At 42.7% G+C, this 19,981-nt stretch overlaps 3 protein-coding genes across 8 annotated transcripts; 1 reads left to right on the top strand and 2 right to left on the bottom strand.

The window, feature by feature from the left end:
- The first annotated feature begins 262 nt into the window (after nt 1-262).
- On the top strand, nt 263-5,899 carry LOC108052542. The gene is made up of 9 exons (XM_044456468.1): nt 263-449; nt 703-819; nt 882-1,040; nt 1,105-1,566; nt 1,620-2,098; nt 2,173-2,559; nt 4,192-4,450; nt 4,504-5,169; nt 5,230-5,899. The coding sequence occupies exons 2-9, from the start codon at nt 717-719 to the stop codon at nt 5,895-5,897; spliced, it is 3,183 nt and encodes a 1,060-aa protein (XP_044312403.1). The 5' UTR covers nt 263-449; nt 703-716; the 3' UTR covers nt 5,898-5,899.
- On the bottom strand, nt 5,894-19,939 carry LOC108052545 (FK506-binding protein 5). Of its 2 annotated transcripts, XM_017134950.2 has the most exons (3): nt 19,827-19,939; nt 6,396-7,640; nt 5,894-6,297 (listed from the first exon to the last, which is right to left on the bottom strand). In XM_017134950.2, the coding sequence occupies exons 1-3, from the start codon at nt 19,831-19,833 to the stop codon at nt 6,230-6,232; spliced, it is 1,320 nt and encodes a 439-aa protein (XP_016990439.1). In that variant the 5' UTR covers nt 19,834-19,939; the 3' UTR covers nt 5,894-6,229. The 2 variants fall into 2 exon arrangements, with proteins under 2 accessions (XP_016990439.1, XP_016990437.1); XM_017134948.2 differs by lacking the exon at nt 19,827-19,939 and having other exon boundaries at nt 6,396-7,829.
- On the bottom strand, nt 8,395-19,940 carry LOC108052543 (glycogenin-1). 5 transcript variants are annotated; one of them, XM_044462011.1, is made up of 7 exons: nt 19,827-19,940; nt 15,556-15,866; nt 13,810-14,099; nt 13,572-13,752; nt 11,804-12,400; nt 10,331-10,532; nt 8,395-8,924 (listed from the first exon to the last, which is right to left on the bottom strand). In XM_044462011.1, exons 1-7 carry the CDS (start codon nt 19,831-19,833, stop codon nt 8,497-8,499), a joined length of 2,016 nt encoding a protein of 671 aa, XP_044317946.1. In that variant the 5' UTR covers nt 19,834-19,940; the 3' UTR covers nt 8,395-8,496. The 5 variants fall into 5 exon arrangements, with proteins under 5 accessions (XP_044317946.1, XP_016990434.2, XP_016990433.2 ...); XM_017134945.2 differs by lacking the exon at nt 11,804-12,400; XM_017134944.2 differs by lacking the exon at nt 8,395-8,924 and having other exon boundaries at nt 9,189-10,532.
- Nucleotides 19,941-19,981: the final 41 nt, after the last annotated feature.

The raw sequence follows: 19,981 nt of genomic DNA, 5'->3' as shown, positions 1-19,981 counted from the left end.
GGACATAGCTAGATCGACTCTCCTGATAATGCAATCAAGAATATATATACTTTATAGGGTCGGAAATGTCTCCTTCACGGCATTGCAAACTTTTGACTGAAATTATAATACCCTCTGCAAGGGTATAAAGAAAATAAAACGATTAAGAAAGCTTATGTAGAAAGCGTGCTTTCATTGTTCTTTGACAATTCGATGGAATTTCACAGGGGCCTTATTTTCAGTATTGTAGCGCAGTTAAAACTATTATCGAACTACAGCTCAAGATCAGTATTCATTCAGAGGTTCGAATAGAAGCATCTCTTATTTCCGCGATACAAGTGGCAAGCTTGTCAGGCACGCGAACATCAATTAAATTGTTTTATTATATCAACGACGCGTATACTGTAAACACTGATTACGTGTTTTAGATGCTATACGAAACTATTTATACATTAATAGCCTTATCAAAAGTAAGCATTTTGTATTTCACAATCTTAAATATACATTTTGTTTTGAATATTTTGTTTCCGTAAATTAATCCTAATTGTTAGCTACATGAACTTTGAGCCGAGCTAGAATGGGGAAGTCAGTTTTATAATCTCAAGAGTAGCGCACCTATTACAAACATAACTGCAAACAGTTTGTTGCCAAGAACAGAAGAAAAGATACTTGCCTTAAATAAAACCATTGGATAATAAGGAAACTTTTATTTCACATTTTCAGTTAAACGTGCAAGGATGCAATACGTATTAATTTTGTATCTACTCCTTGCTGGAAACTTGTATTCCCATCAAAAATTAGCTGAGGGCTCTAAAATACTTGCTGTGTACGCCTTTCCAGGTATTGTATTTGGAAGCCGATATATAGTATATAGCATTCTGATCACTTACATTTTTGGTCAGGCAAATCGCATTATATGATGCACACAGCTTTGGTGAGAGAACTCGTCGAAAGTGGCCATCAGGTGACCATGATAACAGCTCTTTCTCTGGAGAAAGAACAGCTTGGCAGCAACTACACAGAGATCTTGATAGAACCGGTCTATGATTTTTGGCACGATGGTGAGTGTGGCGTGTTTATGAAACATCTGCCAAATAATTAAACATCTTAATCGTTTGACACCAGTTAAGCTGAACTTCGGAGCCCAGCATTTGTTTGAGCTGACCCGCATGAACAACTATGACTTTTTAAAAATGCTGGAGATTATCGGCATAAAAACCACGGAACATGCTTTACGGCAGCCCAAAGTTCAAGCCCTCATTCGTGCTAAGCAGACCGACGGGGTCTTTGATCTCCTCCTGGCCGAGCAGTTCTATCAGGAGGCCTTCCTAGCCCTGGCTCATATCTACAAGATTCCAGTGGTGACCACGAGTACGCTGGGCTACGAGAATCACATGAGCCAGATGATGGGAGTGATCACCCCTTGGTCTTTCGTGCCGCACGGTTTTATGCCCTTCACCGATCGAATGACTTTCCTGGAACGGGTGCAGAATTCCTATGAATCCTTCTATGACGATATGGACCGGTTGCTAAACTATTTTCCCAAAATGGATGCGGTGACCGAGGAGTTCTTTGGCCCCGTTTTGGGTAAGTTCCGAAAAACGTAGCTGGAGAACCCACCTAAGATAAGAAAATTCTAGATGAGGTGCCAAAGGTCAAGCACATGGAGCGGGAAATCTCGGTGATGCTGCTAAACAGTCACGCACCGCTGACCACGGCACGTCCCACGGTGGATGCCATGGTGCCAGTGGGCGGCATGCACATCTATCCGCCCAAAGCTCTCCCACCGGACATGCAAGCGTTCCTGGATGGGGCCACCGAGGGAGCCATCTTCTTCAGCCTGGGCAGCAATGTCCAGAGCAAGGATATGCCAAGGGAGATGCTGCAGATGTTCCTGCAGGTATTCGGTTCCCTTAAGCAACGGGTGCTGTGGAAATTCGAGGACGAGAGCATTCGCCAGTTGCCGGAAAATGTGATGGTGAGGAAGTGGCTGCCGCAGTCAGACATTCTGGCCCATCGGAACGTAAAGGTTTTCATCACCCACGGCGGATTGTTTGGCACCCAGGAGGGAGTGCACTACGCCGTGCCTATGCTGGGCATTCCCATCTACTGCGATCAGGTAGGTGATAACGTTATCTTATCGGAATCTGGTCGCAGCACCTATTCTTATTATTATTTACTTGCTTATTTCAGCACCTAAACATGAATAAAGCCGTCTTGGATGGCTATGCCATAAGTCTGCACTTCCAGTCGATTACCGATGAGATCCTCCGACACTCCTTGCTCCAACTCATCCATAATTCTACCTATAAGGAGAACGTGCAGAGAGTCTCGGACATATTTCGGGATCGTCCTCAGGAGCCCCGCAAAAGTGCCGTCTATTGGATCGAATATGTCATCCGGCATCGAGGAGCTCCCCATTTGCGATCCGCAGGCCTGGATCTCAACTGGTTTCAGTTCTATCTGCTCGACGTGATAGCCTTTGTGGGCGTCATTGCTTTGACTGGAATCCTCGCCCTGGCACTCGCCATTAGATTGCTGATGGGCAGTAATAAAAAGCACAGAAAAGCTAAGAAGAATTAATTTTTTCAATGGCTTTGCTTAAGCACACGTTTAGAATTTATATTTCATGGTTTTTTGGTAAACAGAGTGTAACAATCAAGTTAAAGAAATGTTAGTAAAAATAATTTCCTTATAAAAAGTGAGAAAAATTCTTGGTTTTTTATTTAGTTACTTATTAAGTTTCTATACATGGAAAGTCTATGCCTAACATATTCGGAAGAATCTATTAGTTATAAAAAGTGTATGACCAGAACAAGCTAAAAATATTGTTTAAATGTAAACAAAATTTTATGAATCGTTTCAGCTTTTAAAATGTTTTTAGCCTATTTTTGGACCAACAACTTTAGCTAATTTTCCTTGAGGGGTCTGAACTTAATCAGTATTTGAGGAGAAGTGCTTACCTAAAATTATTTTCCAAATTAAAAATGTACATTGGTGTTAAATAACCAATATAAGAGTATTACTTTAAATAAAACTCGCACATGTCGATGCTATTATAGATTAAAAAGCTACCATTCCTATGGAGGCTATAAGGCATAACAGTCGGCTCGTGATTTTATAGTGATAATCAATAACTGACGAATGTGCCCATATCAACTCGTCTGGCACTAGACAAAACAAATAAATGTTCCTAATAGTTTATAACATAAAACAATATTAGGTCTCTTTACTTTACCTACAACTTGGTGGATTTTAATAGATTATAGCGAAGACACAGAATCACAGCTACTCGGTTTCTTAAAGAGTCTATGACGTAGATATGCCACCTACAGATCTACAAAGAAAGTTTGTCAGTACCTAATCGCATTCGTTTGAGAGTCGTACGCCGAGTCGGTTGTTAGTTCTTCCTATCGTAGAGCAAAAACACAATAAAAATGGTTTGTTGACGTTGTAAAAAAATTGGATAAGTGTCTAAAATCTTTTTAAGCCACTATGAAGGCAAAGAATTTCCCTTAGAGGTCAATGAAATGAAGGAAAATCTTTTATTATATCCGTTACTCGTAGAGTAAAAGGGTATATTGTATTCGTGCAAAAGTATGTAACAGCTAGAAGGAAGCGTTTCCGACCCTATAAAGTATATATATTCTTGATCAGGGTCACTAGCCAAGTCGATATAGCCATGTCCGTCTGTCCGTCTGTCTGTCCGTCTGTCTGTCCGTCAGTCTGTCCGTATGAACGCTGAGATCTCGGAAACTATAAAAGCTAGAAGATTGGCATTTTGCATGCAGATTCTAGGAGTTCCTACGCGGCGCAAGTTTGTTTCAAACTGGTACCACGCCCCCTTTAACGCCCACAATCGCTTATATACGATTTTAAAAATTTAAATATTTCGGAAAAGTAAAAATGCAGTTTTATTGTGCTTATCAATACCTATCGAAATGTAGAAGAAATTTTTCAAATCGGACCATTCGTTAAAAAGTTATGCGTGGTCAAAGTTTCTATCTCCATCTCCCTCGCACTCCCTTTACCTGAGTAACGGATATCTGATATTCGGGGCACCCGACTATAGCGTTCTCTCTTGTTTTTTAATATAAATAAACAACTTTTATATAATAAACAACTTTTTATCACCGCATATCAGTTTTCAGCTAAAAGTCAATACATCGAATAACAAGTTCAATAACCCATCTTTACATTCATATTTTACAGCAACTTAGAAGTGCTCTACACATATTCCTCTTGAGCCTGGTGGCACTTCAGCAACTAGACTTTGGTACCAGCTCCCGCATCCTGGCCGCCTTCTTTTATCCTGGGAAAAGCCACTTTATGATGACCAAGGCCATAATCCAGGAGCTGGTAAAACAAGGACATGAAGTAACTTTCATCACTGCGTTCTCCTTGGCAAAGGAAAATCTGGGAACGAACTACAAGGAAATTTTGATACCACAATACGACTTCTGGCCTGATAGTAGGTTAAGCTGCAGAACAAAATATACACATTTATAATACTCAGTCCCTCAGTTAAGGAGATGACCAATACCAACAGCATTTTGGAGATGGCCGACTTGTCAACACTTACCTTCCTGCGAATTCCCAATATGATGGGTGTGCACAGCACGGACTTTGCGTTCGAGCAGCCACAAGTTCAGGCCGTTATCAATGAGAAGAATAAGGTCGGAAGGTTTGATCTCCTACTGGCGGAACAGTTCTTTAACGAGGGTGCCCTCATCCTTGGACACCTGTACCAGATTCCCATTATTACCGTCTCGACTTTTGGCTTTGGCAACTATTTTAGTCAGTTATTTGGAATAGTATCCCCTTGGTCGTACGTCCCACATGCATATATGCCTTTCACAGATCGTATGACGCTGTGGGAGCGAATAGAAAATGTGGCTATCAGTGCAGTCGAGGATCTCACCAGGGAGTTCTCATACTATCCCGCACAGGATGCCATCCTAAAGAAACACTTCTCCAAAATGCTTGATAGAGTCCCAACTGTAAAGGAACTGGAGCGGAACATCTCGGCTATACTATTGAACACCTACATGCCACTGGCTTCGCCCAGACCCATGGCCTATAATATGATCCCCGTGGGCGGATTGCACATTCAGCCGCCGAAGGGGCTACCCGAGCACCTTCAGAAGTTCCTGGATAGGGCTACCCATGGAGCCATTTATTTCAGCTTGGGTGAGTGTGCATACATTATTCTCCTAAATCAAATCACGTAAAAACGGGAGATTTCTATAGGCTCCCAGGTGCGCAGTGCCGATCTCCCGCCCGAAAAGTTAAAGATTTTCCTAGAGGTCTTTGGCAGTCTGAAGCAGCGCGTTCTGTGGAAGTTCGAGGATGAAACTCTGCCCAATCTGCCGGCCAATGTGAAGGTGCAGAATTGGATGCCTCAGGGCGACATCCTGGCCCATCCCAATGTTAAGGTGTTCATTGCTCATGGAGGGCTCTTTGGCACCCAGGAGGCGGTGTACCATGCGATTCCGGTGCTGGGCATGCCCGTCTACTGTGATCAGCATCTGAACATCAATCAGGGCAAGAAGGCGGGCTATGCCTTGGGCCTTGATTACCGGACAGTCACGGTGGAAGAGCTGCGAGGAATGCTGCTTGAACTGATTGAGAATCCCAAGTTCAGGAACAACGTGAAGAAGGCTTCTCGGGTGTTCCGCGATCGACCCCTGAGCGCCATGGACACGGCGATGTACTGGATAAACTATGTGATCGAGCACAGAGGAGCTCCCCACATTGTGTCTGCTGGCGTGGAACTGCCCTGGTACCAGTTCTACCTGCTGGACATTGTTGGCCTGGCTCTAGCTCTCGTTCTCCTGCCAATTCTGGCTCTGATCTCCATCTGCCGAAGGAGTTCCAAATCAAGGGGTACTCCAAAGAAGAAGACCAAGAGGAATTAGAACCAAAACTTGTTTTTTTATTTTTGTTAACAAAAGAGGATACAATTATGTTAGATTGTTTTTTGCAATAAATTTTGGATAATTTGGTAATACATTTCTAGGGCACTAGACAGCTGGTAATTGATAACAAAGCTAACGAGTAGCGTGCAAAGACCGCTCACAACTAACTGAACTGGATGCTGAAATAGGTCAGGAGAATTAGCTTGGGATCTTCGCAGGGCCTTTCTGGTGTCTTCGGGCCTTTGCTTAAGCTTGTTTGTGTTTGATGTGCCTTGTGTTGTGTGATTGTCGTGTGTGTTTAGGTGTGTTTCAGTGTGGGTGTGCGGCGATCTCTACTGGCTTATGACCATGGACTTCTTTACCTTCTTCTCCTTCCTCTCATGGGTGATGGTGACTTCCTCTGTGAAAGAATGATCAATGAGATGGGGATATGAATTAGTGGAATAAGTAGAATAAGTAGGAACTAGTTAATAGTAAAATGGGTTGCAATATGCTCACCCTCGAACTTGGTGGGCAGTTGCTTGATCGTCTCGATGGTTTTGACGTTCTTCTCGCCGGGCTCGATGATCTCTTCCTCGTACTCCTCGATGATCTCCTCCTCATCGGTGTCATCGGGATTGACCTTGCTGGTGGGCACGGGATCGAACACGGTTTTAACGGCCTTCTTCACGATGCCCTCGGCTGTCACGGTGGTGTAGTGGTACTCGGTGCCGCCTTCGATCTTGATGGTCTCCACAGTGGTCACATCCCCGGGGTTCTCGGAGGGCACGATCTTCTTGGTGCCCGACTCGGACTTGAGCTTCTTGGTGGTGGTCACGTTCTTGAGCTTCTCGGCGTCCTTCAGGGTCTTCTTGTACTGCCGAATCTCCTCTTCGGTGAGCTCCACCTCCTCCTCCTCGTAGACGGTCTTCGAGGTGGTGATGGTCTTGCCGGACTCCAGTTCCGTGGAGTAGGTGTACTCCACTCCGCCGGGCACTCGCTTTGAGGCCACAGAGGTGGTGTCGTTCTGGAAGAAGTCGGCAGGTGGTGGTGGGGCCGAAGACTTGGGCTTCTTCTTCAGCTTCTTGCCACTGTCGGTGGTTGAGGTGTTTGAGGTGGAAGTGATGGCCTTGACATTCTGCTCCTGCAGCGAGTTCTTGCGCACAGTGCGATTGTTCTCGGTGATCTCGATGTTCTGAGTCACGGACACCCTTCGCTCCGAGGTGGTGGTGGTGTTGGACTGCTGGTCCTGGTAGTTCTGCACCACGTTCTTCTGCTGCTTCTGGACGATGCGGCGAGATGACTCCGTGGAATCGGTGGAGTCCACCGACGACTTCCTGGTCACGTTCTTCTTGTTCTTGTTCAACTTGGCGGCGGTGTTCTCGTCGACCTCCGTGGGAACCGAGTCGAAGAAGGTCTTGGTGCGCGTGCTGCGGGTTCCATCCTCGTTGATCGTGGTGTACACCTCCTCGTAACCACCCTCGATGGCGCGGGTCAGCATGGTGGTGCGCTCATCGATGCGGATCTCCTTTCCGAGGCGCTTCTGGACCAGCTTCTTGTTCTGCTGCTCCTTCTTCAGATCCTCCTCGCTAACGGGCTTGGGGTCCCAGAAGGTTCGCACCTGGGTCTTGACGGTTCCATTGGGCTGGGGGGTGGTGGTGATCACCTCGTAGCCACCCTCGATGAGCTTGTACTTGGTGCTGGCTCCCGTGGCCTTGTCGAACTCCACCTTACCATCTTCGATGTCCGCGGAGGTCAGAAGCTCTGTGGTGTGTGGATGCATGTGTGTATAGTATTCGGAATATAAGGCTGTGTATTGCGACCATCCCAAGCTCTTGAGTGTGTGTTTGCATCTAGTGTTATCCAAAGCACTTGCGGCTTATGTCTAGTATTAGCTTTTGTCTTATCCTACGCTAAGTCTACGATATTGCATGGGTTTACTCCGTAAGGCAGCCTGGCATTCGGGTTAATCAAGTGGCTCTTAGACGATTTCAAGCAAGTCGTAAGCATATGAATATTATTTCCCCTATTTATATAGCTTGTAGAAAAATAAGCCAATAAACACATTTAGTAATTAATAATTTCTTAATTTTGTCTACCTAATTTAAACATCGATATCTGAAGACTCAAAGCAATTTATAATTTAAGTTTAGTTTTATAGGCCTAATATATGCTTTCTTTCATAAAACAAATTAGTTTAAACGTTTTTTTTCTGTTCACAAATGTACAATTACTATTATATATAAGAGTCATCAAAATTAGTATTGCTTTTCCTACCAACACTCCTACAAAAATGTTAAATATAAAATTTCAACATATTTACTTTTATTCAAAGCCTTTGAAATTTGAATTTTGGTTCGTTGTATCGAATATTTTGATAACTGCAATTCTTATTACCCTCGTAAAAACATCGTCTAAGAGCCGCTTAGCTAGCAATTTTTACAGCATTCGTCGTTGCATACGCTTTGTACTTTCTTGGATTTGTCAATCAATCGCCGGGTTAGACGTGCACGGGTTGGGGTTCGGTATCCACATTCGGTTCCAGCCGCCGGTAATGCGACTTGGGGCGACACGCCAGGTGTGGCAGGCAGCTGTAGTGCATCAGCAGCTTCATTAATTGCTATTTGAACTTGCGGGCGGACCTCTGTTTGCTGTTCTTGGAGACGTTTCCGCTTCCAGCCGGCAGCGTAATGTGCTGTGCTGCCTGCGGTTGTGGTTGCGGTTCCGGTTCCGGTTGGGGGTTCGGTTTCTCCTGTCGCATCTGTGGATTCTGCTTTAAGGAGGCGGCGGAAGGAGCTGAAGCGTTAGCCGGCATTTTGTTAGTTGTGGCCTTTGGGCGGGCAGAGGGGCGTGGCTGGTCAAGATGGTGCTGCCCGTTCCCATTGCCATTGCCATTCCCATTCCCGTTGTTAGTGTGAGCCGATTTCGTTTTCATCGCCTCCGAAGGTGTGGATTTCTCGGGCGGATGCAGCAGTTTACTGGCGGTTTCGTTTAGCAATTGTTCATAGCTTAGTGGGTTAGCAGGAGGGTCACTATCGTTATCATTATCTGCAAATGTGGTTGGGGGTAACGAGACAGTAGTTTTAATTCGATTTCAGCTACATCGTCTGGGATGCTGGTGGTGATTGGTGGTGACTGAGATGCGATGGGTGAATGGTGCTGGCTCTTATGGCTACGTGATGGTTCTAAGACCTCTGGCTTAGACCCGATGCTTCCCATGGCTAAGATGGCTTAAAAGTACACAACTGAAAAGGCGACAAACGTGGGAGAAGAACGCAACTTAGGGCTAAAATAAAAATGCACATTTAAAACCAGAGTTTCTTAAATTGAAAATTTGTTTGTGTTGTTCTTGTTCTTGTTGTTGGGGGTTTCTTTGTTCTTGTTGTTCTCGAATAAATATTAAGACAATATTTGCAAATAGTAAATTATAACATAAATGGTATATACGTATATAGATAGAAAAGTTAGGCTGCCAAAACAATTGAAACAAAACACTTAACGCTCAGTTCGAATTCGATCCGAAGAGTGGGCGCAAAAAGGGGCGGGACAGTTTCACACACACACACTCACACACAGACAGAAACATATACACAATAGCCACATAAAATGTTGGCTACAATTTCAGTTTTGATTTTTACTTTATTTTAAATGGTTTTCGTTTATCTTTTCTAGAGTTATTGTATACACTCATTGTTTGGTTTTTATTCATAGGGAAGAACATATGTACATATGTGGGGTAAAGTGGGGAAAGGGCAGGGAATGGACTTTATGCCACAATGAATTTCGATGCAGATGAGCTAAAAAGTCATCGCTATAAATCGGTAAACACACGAGAGGGCGAAAGTACAAAATTTTCAATTAAAATACAATGAAGTGTAAAAGTTTGTGGCCGGGCCAAGTGTTCTTTTGGGGCAGGGGTTTCGGGACGAGAGATTGGGGCAACTGTGCCAAGTGTGTCGCCCACACACACACATCGCTTCGCAACACATCACGTTTGTCGAGAGCAGCAGCAGCAGTGCAAAAAGTTTAATTTGAAAACTTAATTAAAATTTCTGTGCGTTCGTTTTTTTTTTACTTCTCTCTCTCTCGCTTTTTTCTTAACAAGATGTATGTGTGGGGGGTAGGGGGTTCAAATAAAAATTGCATTTATGTCACTCTGAAGAATTCGTTTCGACAACATTTTGGGCTGAACCTTAAATCTCAATTAGACCGGGGGCTCCTTGACATTGGCATCAGTTCGTCTGCCTCCCAAATGGAAATTACAATTGTGTATGAGTCTGGTCTGTGTGTGCGTTTTCTTTTTCTAATGAAAAGGGTTGGGGGAGGGTGCTGAGTGTGTGCGTGTTTAACAAAAAATGGCAACAAAACGACGAAAATCGAACGTTTTGCATTTGTTTGTTCTGGCTTGCTTGTTTTGTTTTTTGTTTAGTTTCGGTTTTTTATCTATGAGCTACCAGTTTCTTCGGTCTCCTTCTCGGTCTTCTTGTCCAGCGTCTGCGAGATCTTCTTCCAGATGTTGTCGAAGGAATCGGCACCGGAGTAGTCGATCTGTCCAGACTCCCAGCACTGGCGGCGCATCTGGTTCTCGTAGTCCTCCTGTTCGGGAGTGCGTTGCTGACCGATGCGCAGCTGAGACAGAGCACCAGCCAGACCCGCCTGAAAGTATGCAAATTGGATTTATTAAAACCTGATTTTACTAAGACAGATGATTTTACTAAGGGTGGGGGGTAAATATAGGTGTTGGTGTTTCGGGTACTTCATGCACTACGAGTTAAACATTTATTAGTACTAGTACGCAGACGAACGGTTGACAACATTGAGATGTTAGTTACTGTGCACGGGGCGTATGATTAATATGACAACAGAGTGCTACTCAACGCATAAATCAAGTATGCGACGCGTTGCACTGCAACCGCTTACGTTTGCAACTCGTGTCCCAGCAACTCTCTGGCAGATTACTATGTGAAAGTGGGTGGAATGGTGGGAGATGGCTGAACTGAGCACATGCAACACGAGGATGAAGTGCCTGCTTCTGCGTCTCAAGATGATGATGATGATGATGATGGTCTAATGGGGAGTGAGCTCTCCATTTTCCATTTACATTTATGCTTGACCAGGTGCCAGGCCACCTAATAATAAATCAACAAATGCCCTTATCCAGGCCACAAACACAACGTTGAACCATTAACCAAGGACCAAGGACCATGAGGAACAATGAACGATGACCGAAGGACAATGACGATGACAATGACAATTCGTATGCAAAACAGTGACTAGACGAAAACTGGGGCATTACAATATCACTATCACTTGCACTAGCACTTGTACACTTGCACACCACTATCCGATGCTGGTAGTTTGGGAGTTTGAGATTGGGCCTGCTACACAGAAAAAAAGTATAATTTCGAATTAGATATTCTAACGACCAAAATTTTAGTTTAGCTTTTATAATTTCAATTTACAATTTCGTTTTTATAACTTTTTTCGGAATTTTAGACTTTAATGCAATTAAAAAATTGTTTATTTGTTTGATGTATTAATTGAGTTTACAAGGTAAAACCTTATAGAATTAGAAGTATTGAATAAAAATAAAGAAAAATACTAACGGATTGTTACTAAGCGTGTAAAAGGTTAGTAACAATTTGGTTTTTCCTAAGTTTCTTGGTAATTTTAGACTTTAATGATGTACAAAATTGTTCAAGGTAAAACCTTATAGAAATTAAAGTATTGAAGTAAGGATCGTTAATATCTAATATCTAACTGTTTTTACATTTTTGTAAATCGAATTCCAGAAAAATCCATTATTATGGATATATCAATAAAGCAAATACAAGTTTATTTGTTTTGAATTAGTGAATATGAATCGAAGCGAAAAGCCCATTTTTTCTGTGTAGTTTTCAGACCGGGATTGGATTGATTGCCTTTACCTCAGGCGGCGCTGTGGCTGCAACTTCATGTTCTTGTTGGTGGTTTGTCGCTTTTTCTACTGTCTGACTATGCACGGAATGATGTGGCGTGGGCGTGGGCGAGGGCGTGGCATTGGGCGTGGGCGTGGCATTGGGCGTGGCTAAGGAGGCGTGTTCAGGTGGGTGTGAAATGTTTAGCTCATTGCTATTCACATCTATGGATGGAAAATCTTCGACATTGGCATTGGCAGTGGCAGTGGCATTGTAGGATTGGGGTGGAGGAGTCGGCGGCGGAGGTGGGTGGCATGCATCGTCATGATGCCACTCAGTGGCATATTCATTAGCATTTGCATTTGCATTCTCATTCGCAGTCACAGTCGCATCCGCATTCCCATTGTCCTGGGTGTGATTCTGGCTGGGATTGTGGTGCTGCTGCTGCTCCTGCTCCTGCTCCTTCTCCAGATTCTCATAGTAATCTGCCCAAGGATCGCGGAACTGGCGCACATGCAACAGTTGGTGGTGCAGCTGCTGCTGCTGGTAGTACTCATGCTGCTGCCGCTGATGCTGCTCATCCGCCGCGAATTCGCTTTGCGAGTGCATTAGGTTTAGGCAAAGGCACTGAGACGATGTTAGATAGATAGAGTTATATGCTCGACAAATGCGATTCGGCAGTCCACGAATTTTATATGGCAAGTTTTAATTTACAGAATGCGCAACATAGGAGAGCGAGAGTTGGAAAATAAAGAGTAAATGAAAAGTAAATCAATTTGCAAAAATAAAGAACCGAACAGCACAAACAAAAAAAAGGGAGAAAGTGGAAGGTAACAAAAAAGAAGAACCCCCGAATGCGAGCGTGTGTGTGTGTGTGTGTTTGTGTTATGGGATATATACCTAATGATTCTGGCATCACCCCCAACCATCGACCATCTTGATTTAAATCATTTCCATCTATCGATGGCGTAAACCGAAACATTTCCCTGGCTCCCGGCCAAATCAATGCAAATTAGAAAAAAACAGAAAGAAAGTGAACACTAAGACGAGCACACACACACGAGACACACACAGTTGGACAAATATTACAAAAAATACAAAAGAAATAAATTAAAAGAGACCCAATTGGGAATCGGTCCGTCCGTCTGTCTTTGGGGGCCAAAATAGCAGAAGAAAATACGAGAAAAAATGGGTTACTCTGGGGCGTGGATGCTAATCGAGGAAAAATCAACAGAAAATTGCAAGCCGAAACAAAAAATAATGAAAGCGAAGTCAAAGAACAGGCATTTAAAGTGAATAGATAGAAGAGGCGAGAAAGAAACGATATCGAGGTCAGCTATCGGCAAGAAATAGCAAATAGATCGAATCTGAGTTTGTTTGCTTGGGTTATTTACTTGGCGCGCACAGAAAGATGGATAAATAAATAAATATTTGAGTTATAATTAAGATATTTACACAGGGGAGTGCTCAGGGTCTCTACAGATCTGGTGGTGCGATATAGTTCGGCAATTGGAGATCTGCTTACCTCTGTACTGGGCCCGTGGGCTATCGCTCCCTCGGGCCGATCACTAGCAACTGTTCCTGGCGTTTGCTTGCGATTAGCGGGTTAAGAAACGAAGCAGGGGTTTTGGGAGCAAATACATTGGGTTAAACAATAAAATTCTTTGGTTAGCTTTAGTATGGCGTTCAAAAACAGGGGACATAAGAGTTCAGTCTGATTGTAGGGGGGCAAAAATAAGCTGTAAATCGTCAAGGGGTGGAAGATTCAGGTTGCAAGTAGCCTACTGAGGGCACTTACCATTTCGGTGGACAGGGACTGGATCACGTTTTCGCAGAAGATGTTCCACCACAGCTGAATCAGATCCTGGGCATGGGCATAGTCCGACGAAACGCTGGCCACCTTTGTCTCGGAGTTGAACTGAATCAGCCAGGGCTTCAGCTTGCCGGCGAAATGCAAAATCTTTATCTTATCTCTGAACCTGTAAGCCAAAGAATTTTACAAACTGTGGCCCGGCCATCAAAGATAGCGAACTCACTGTTTGAATGCGGGCAGATAGCAGTACGAGGCATAGGCCGTCACATTGTAAACAAATGGCAAATGCTTCTTGATGTCCGCCGTCGCCCAGTCGGCAAAGAACTGGTTCAGCAGCCCCTGGTCGCCGCCATCGAAGCTGCCGTTCTTCACGGCGAACTCTGTGATCTGGGTGAAGGTGTCCACGCTGGGTCTGAACACAAACACGCCGGAGTTGAAGCAGTCCGGCCAGCTCACATCCGGAGCAGCCGACAGTTCCTCGCGCTCAAACAGCTCGTCGCAGTTTTGCAAAACCTACAAAACAGGATATAGGTTATTGGGTTAGAGATTTTATAATAATTTTATAATATATAATAATAAAAATGCTTAAAAATCATTTTCCTTTTATCAAAATCATATTTTCTAATACACATAAAGTGAGTTAGATCCCTAATACTGCCCACGATCTTCAGAACATTTTTATCTGTGATTACCGACTATTTTTATACCCTTGCAGAGGGTATTATAATTTTGGTCAAAAGTGTGCAACGCAGTGAAGGAGGCATCTCCGACCCTATAAAGTATATATATTCTTGATCAGGATCACCTCCTGAGTTGATATAGCCATGTCCGTCTGTCTGTCCGTCTGTCCGTCTGTCTGTTTCTACGCAAACTAGTCTCTCAGTTTTAAAGCTATCGAGTTGAAACTTTGCACACAGCCTTCTTTCCTTTGCACGCAGTATATAAGTCGGAACGGCCGGGATCGGTCGACTATATCCTATAGCTGCCATATAACTGATTGATCGGAAATGCCATAACTTTGGTGTTTGTAAAGTTAGAAAGTTGGGATTTTCTATGGGTTTTATATTTGGCCAATCAATCCGACCTACCAAATTTCATAAGGATCGGCCGACTATATCCTATAGCTGCCATATAACTGAACGATTCGAAATGCCATAACTTTGGTGTTTTTAAAGTTAGGAAGTTTGGATTTTTTATGAGTATTAAGAATGCATCATAGGAATAATTTTGGAGAATATAATTATAGAGTATTCTGCAAGGGTATATCAACTTCGGCTCCGCCCGAAGTTAGCTTTCCTTTCTTGTTTAATTTAAATTTAGTTTATAATAGCAATTGTAATATTTAAAGTATCAAAATGTTAAATTGTTGTTATTTTATCTCAACATATGAAATGTCTCAAAAAAAATGCGACGAGATAGACGGTTATTTGAAAATAGAAATCACAGTCCAGGGAAAAAACAAGTTCAAGTTTTGTGCAATAATTGCAATTATAATTGTCAATAAACGCATGTTTCGATTTCTGATCTGTTATATATTGATTTTAAATTCGACTAATATTTGAAGTCTCAAAACGTTAATATGATGTTATTTCATCTCATCATATCATTTGTCTCAATAAAAAATCAAATAGAGATACAGGTAATTATTTAACGTTTTATAAGCGACAGAGAGTTAAAATTTTATATTATAGAAAGGTATTATGGTCAGAACATATACATTGAGAGGCTCATGCAAGCCTTTGTTTAATGATTTAAAATAAGAGGAATATTATTTCTAGTTAATCTTCTTGGCAAGGAAATAAATATTTATTCATTGATTCAAGTTCTTTTCTGTGCTTGTAAAGTGAAAGTGGGTCACTAAAAACTAAACGGGTTAAGATCAGAAGGACCAAAGTAAGTTTGTACTTATTTCCTAAAATCAATTTTGAGTGGCTTAATTGACAACTGTTTTACTGCCCCCAAAACTTACCAGTGTATCCGCATCCAGGAAAACGCACTTCTCGAACTGAACGAGGCGCCAGCAATGCAGCTTTGTGAAGGTCACGCCCAGCTCGGGGCGGGAGAGCAGCGCCAGATTGGCGGCGTCCTGTGAGTCGAGCACATTGACCTCCTGCACCACGTTGTAAACCTCCTTCAGTCTGTCGCGCATCGCCTGCGAGACGGTGGGCGTGACCAGGACGGCCAGCTGGTGGGCGGTCTTGGACCTTTTCAGGGAGTGGGCCAAGACCAAGGCACCCAGTGAGTACGTGTCATTTGTCGTCAACGTCACCCAAGCGAACTCTATTTGAGAGGGGAGATAGAGATGCAAATTAAACTTAATAGATATCTCGGAGATAAAACTACAGACGCAGATACGAATTGGGTTACAATTCAAAAGCCATTGTTACATTGCACGTTTCACTGCAGCAGCTGGCTGGGAATTCGCTCTGTATTTATTAGTTTCGGAATCAGCAAAAAATGGTTATGGATTATAAATAAACAAGCGCTTTTTCGGGTTCCCCATTCGAAATAGAACAGATATATGTTATGTATGTATGTATGTATGTACAAGTGGTGTGTGCAGATCTCCAACTGCGTCAGCAGTGGGCGTGGCACGCGGCGCCCACATGCATCCAATTTTCATTTGCTTTGTTAGAGCGGAAAAATTGCAAAAAAATCATAAAGAATTGGCAAAATCGAGCAGAGCATATTTCAGGCGCGTCCAAACGAGCAATTAGAATTTTGCGTAGTTGGCATTTAGTTGGGCGAAAGCTATAGATAATTATTCGTGGCGTTGGCATATCCTAATATAGGACGTATATACACATGTTTATGGGGCGATTATGAGCTTTTTTTTCGGTGCACATTTCTCACACTATGGGGAATTAGTTTTGTCTAGATTAGGTTGGAATCTGTATGGTACACAATTTACAAGTGAATTTCCTCGAAATTCTCTCCCCGTTCTTGGTAGTATTTATAAATTGTTAAACCATGCAGTCTTGCTGTGTTGAAAATTAAAAATTCATTAGAGTTAAAATAGAGAAAACATACGATTATTTTTTATTTCCAATTTTGATTATTGACAAGTAAATGGAATTTAGAACATTATTATTCGGGTATTAATGCTACGAATCGATAGAAAATATATAGATATACAAGTGTGTGTATATATTCTTAGTACATTTCGTTGAGCTAACTTTAGTCGGGTTAAATGTCAGATTAGAGGTCTGTATACATGTTGTTTGGTTTTAGAGAAGCGAACTGAAAAGGAACTGTGAAGCGTAGGATACAACAAGTAGGTGGATAACAACAACTACCTTCTCGCGTTCAGATACGGATGTGGACACAGATACGGATACGGATGGTTAACTGCTGCACAGCGAGCTAATCAGCGCCATTCAAATGCATTCGCTAGCCTGATCTTGATTTGAATTGATCTTTATCCTCCGCCGGATTCTTTAATGTATGTGTGAGTGTGTCTGTGTTTTTTGTTTGTGTGTGCGGGTGAAAGATACACAGATGCTTTCTTTTATATTTGCGACTGTGCTTGTGAAATGATTCGTGGAGCCTAAAATAAAAATGAAATCATTTACTTTCGGCGAAACTAGAATGGATCTTAATAACTTCTGACTTACCGGATGTGTGCAAAAATGACAACAAATTTCACAAAACAATAAAACTTATGGGGGAGAACGATCAAAAAGAATTTCAGCAGGCGTCATAAATTTGGCGATTTAAACAAAATAAAATAAACAACACTCGGTCTAAAAATACCGTTTCAACAACTGTTGAAATTGTCAAAATGAATGCGTCGCGACATTTTTCTTAAACATATGCTTAGCACGTAAACTTAAATATAAGTAAATTAGCAATTTATGTGACAGCTAATTGTGGGAAAATTCTTAATTTTTTGCCAGTGTAGAAGAGCAAACTATGAGCCACTCTCTGCGAAGGAAAGCTCTCTCTTAGACACTCTCTTCCTTGCGCAGAGTTTTCGCCGTGGTTTGTTCCACCCCGCTTTTATCAATTGCGTATACCCGGAGCACAATAAAGCTGATAAAGCGGCCCGCCAAAGCGAGTGTGTAAAAGGGTTGGAGGTCGTGGGTTAGGTAAAGTTTTTGGGTCTGGGTCAAGTGACTGAGCAAATGCCCGCTGGAGCGTGATGAGGCCCAGATCAGATTAACGCCAGACACCGCCATAAATGGGGTCACCAATTAGATGAATGGGGAAGCCGAGACCTTGAGGAAGTCATCCCGTGCCCTCCCAAAACCCGTTTGTCAGGGTCCCCATTAAAGCACCGCGATAATTTGCAGCCGGCACATATGAATACAAGTACAGTCAAATTTGGTTAACGAAATCATATTTTCTACGCCTAGCCATAGAACAAATGGTCTATAAATGAGGTTTAAGATTTGAGTCACAATCAAATACATTTAAAGTAGAGATAATGTTACTTTAAAGGTGTTTTTTCATTGATCGGATTTCTATTGAATTTCTTTCTGGCACCAAAAAAAAGTTCGAATTTAAAATAAATTTTTCATTTAAATGGTTCGAAGAAAACATTAAATCAAAATATTTCTGTAAGTCTTTTAAAACTATAAAATAAATATCTTCTATCAATCTACTACAGCTCTTCGAAATGTGGCTTTAAAGTTAGTAATCAGTACTCATAAGACGAAATGTATTTATTGAATATTTATAAGAAATATTGTCCTGTGATCTAAATATGTAAAGGTTTATATGGTACGGTAAACTGTCAAAAATGTGACTTTTGTAAGTTTGAGTTACCCGAGTTGGACTGTACAAGGCGAAAATGCATAATGGGATATGCCAAAGGGAGTGGTGATCGGGGGGAGATCGGGGTACGTTGGCGACACCAACGCACAAATTGGCGAGTGCAAGGCGTGGAACAAGTTCTGCGGGAAACCTCAGCAGGCAGTGTGTATCTTGTAGATTCCGATTCTGTATCCGAAAGAGCAGGCCACTAAAAATAGCCCCGCCGATGTGAAATGAAATGAGATTGTGTCTGCTGGTAGGCGATGCATTGGGTCGGTACAGGCAACGCAGCAATTTTAGAAATTGAATCACCACAGAGAACGGGGGGTGACCGAAACGCGAGATACTGGAAATCCCTGCGGGCTGAAAATTGAAGGCAGCTGCCGTAGGTTGATGATGAATGCGGGCATAAATCCGTGCAGATTTAATGGATTTTTCAAGGAAAGAAAAGATTTTTAGTGGGCGATGCGACACAAAAGAATGTTCTCGGGCGTGGAAAACTTTTTGAAAAAATAATGTTATTTTCGAACACACAAAACTTGTTAGCGCCTGTCGCCAGCCATAATTCCAACCCATACATATAGGCGGAACTTAAAAATAGAAAATCATCTATGGGGTATACATATAGAGGGTGAATAATATGTGGAAGGTGCTTCAAACATGATCGCCGGACGTCAGCGAACGCGTGTGAAAATGCCAAGGCGAAGTGCATCCCTTAATGAGCTGCTAATCTCAATGAGCTGCAGATGCGGAAGGCACAACACTGATAAGGCGGACAGATAGTGCCGCTAATGGCGCTACGTTGTATTACTGGGTCACCGGAATCCGACGACAGGTACAAAGCGCAAAACCCATGCTGTTAAATCACAACAAATCGAGGCTCTCTCAACATAACATTAAGAAAAGCTCTATCAATCTCTTCGGAGCTCTCCCCGCTCTTTGAAGGTTATGTGAGCTTCACGTTATCAGCATTTTGTGCACAAACTTTTCATAAACAAACAAATATGCCTGGCACCCAGAGGCAGTCAGTTCAGTCCCAATGCAATGGTTTTATTTTTTAAATGTTTTCCTACACTCTTACGGCCGTGAGAGCGGAGAAACGGGGGGTGGTGAGGGGCTGTGGGCAGAGCAAATGCTAGTGAAGGTCAGTTAAGGTCGTCGCCACACACTGCTGTCGCCGCTCTATGCTCGATTTATAAATATATTATAGTAATGCGATTATCGCTATGATTTTGATTCGGATTTTGATTTCGATTTTGCATAACTCCTCCCAGAAGCGAGTGTTATGAAATGGGAGGGATGGCGATTGGTTGGTTGATTAGCAGGAAACGCCAAAGGAGCTTTAACTTAGGGCAGGCTTTTCTTTCGATTTTCAGTTTTCAGTTTCCAGCCTTTAGCCATGCATACACACACACACTCTCTTCTTGCTTTGCTTTTTTTTTCGTTTCTTGCATTTGCTTTGGATTTCGATGTCGCCCAACTTACTGCTCATTTTGAAAGGATTTTATGGATTAACTGTGGGTTTTTTTATTTGGGTAAACTCGATTTGGGCACTCGCGAGGTTTTTCCGGCGGGCGGTTGACGGTGGGTGGCTGAGCTTTCACACTAAATTCGAGAACGAGAGCGGCGTTTTGCGATGC

This window comes from Drosophila rhopaloa, unplaced genomic scaffold, assembly GCF_018152115.1.
Source record: "Drosophila rhopaloa isolate 14029-0021.01 unplaced genomic scaffold, ASM1815211v1 contig_115, whole genome shotgun sequence".
NCBI lineage: Eukaryota > Metazoa > Arthropoda > Insecta > Diptera > Drosophilidae > Drosophila > Drosophila rhopaloa.
This window is presented reverse-complemented; position numbering and strand designations above follow the sequence as displayed.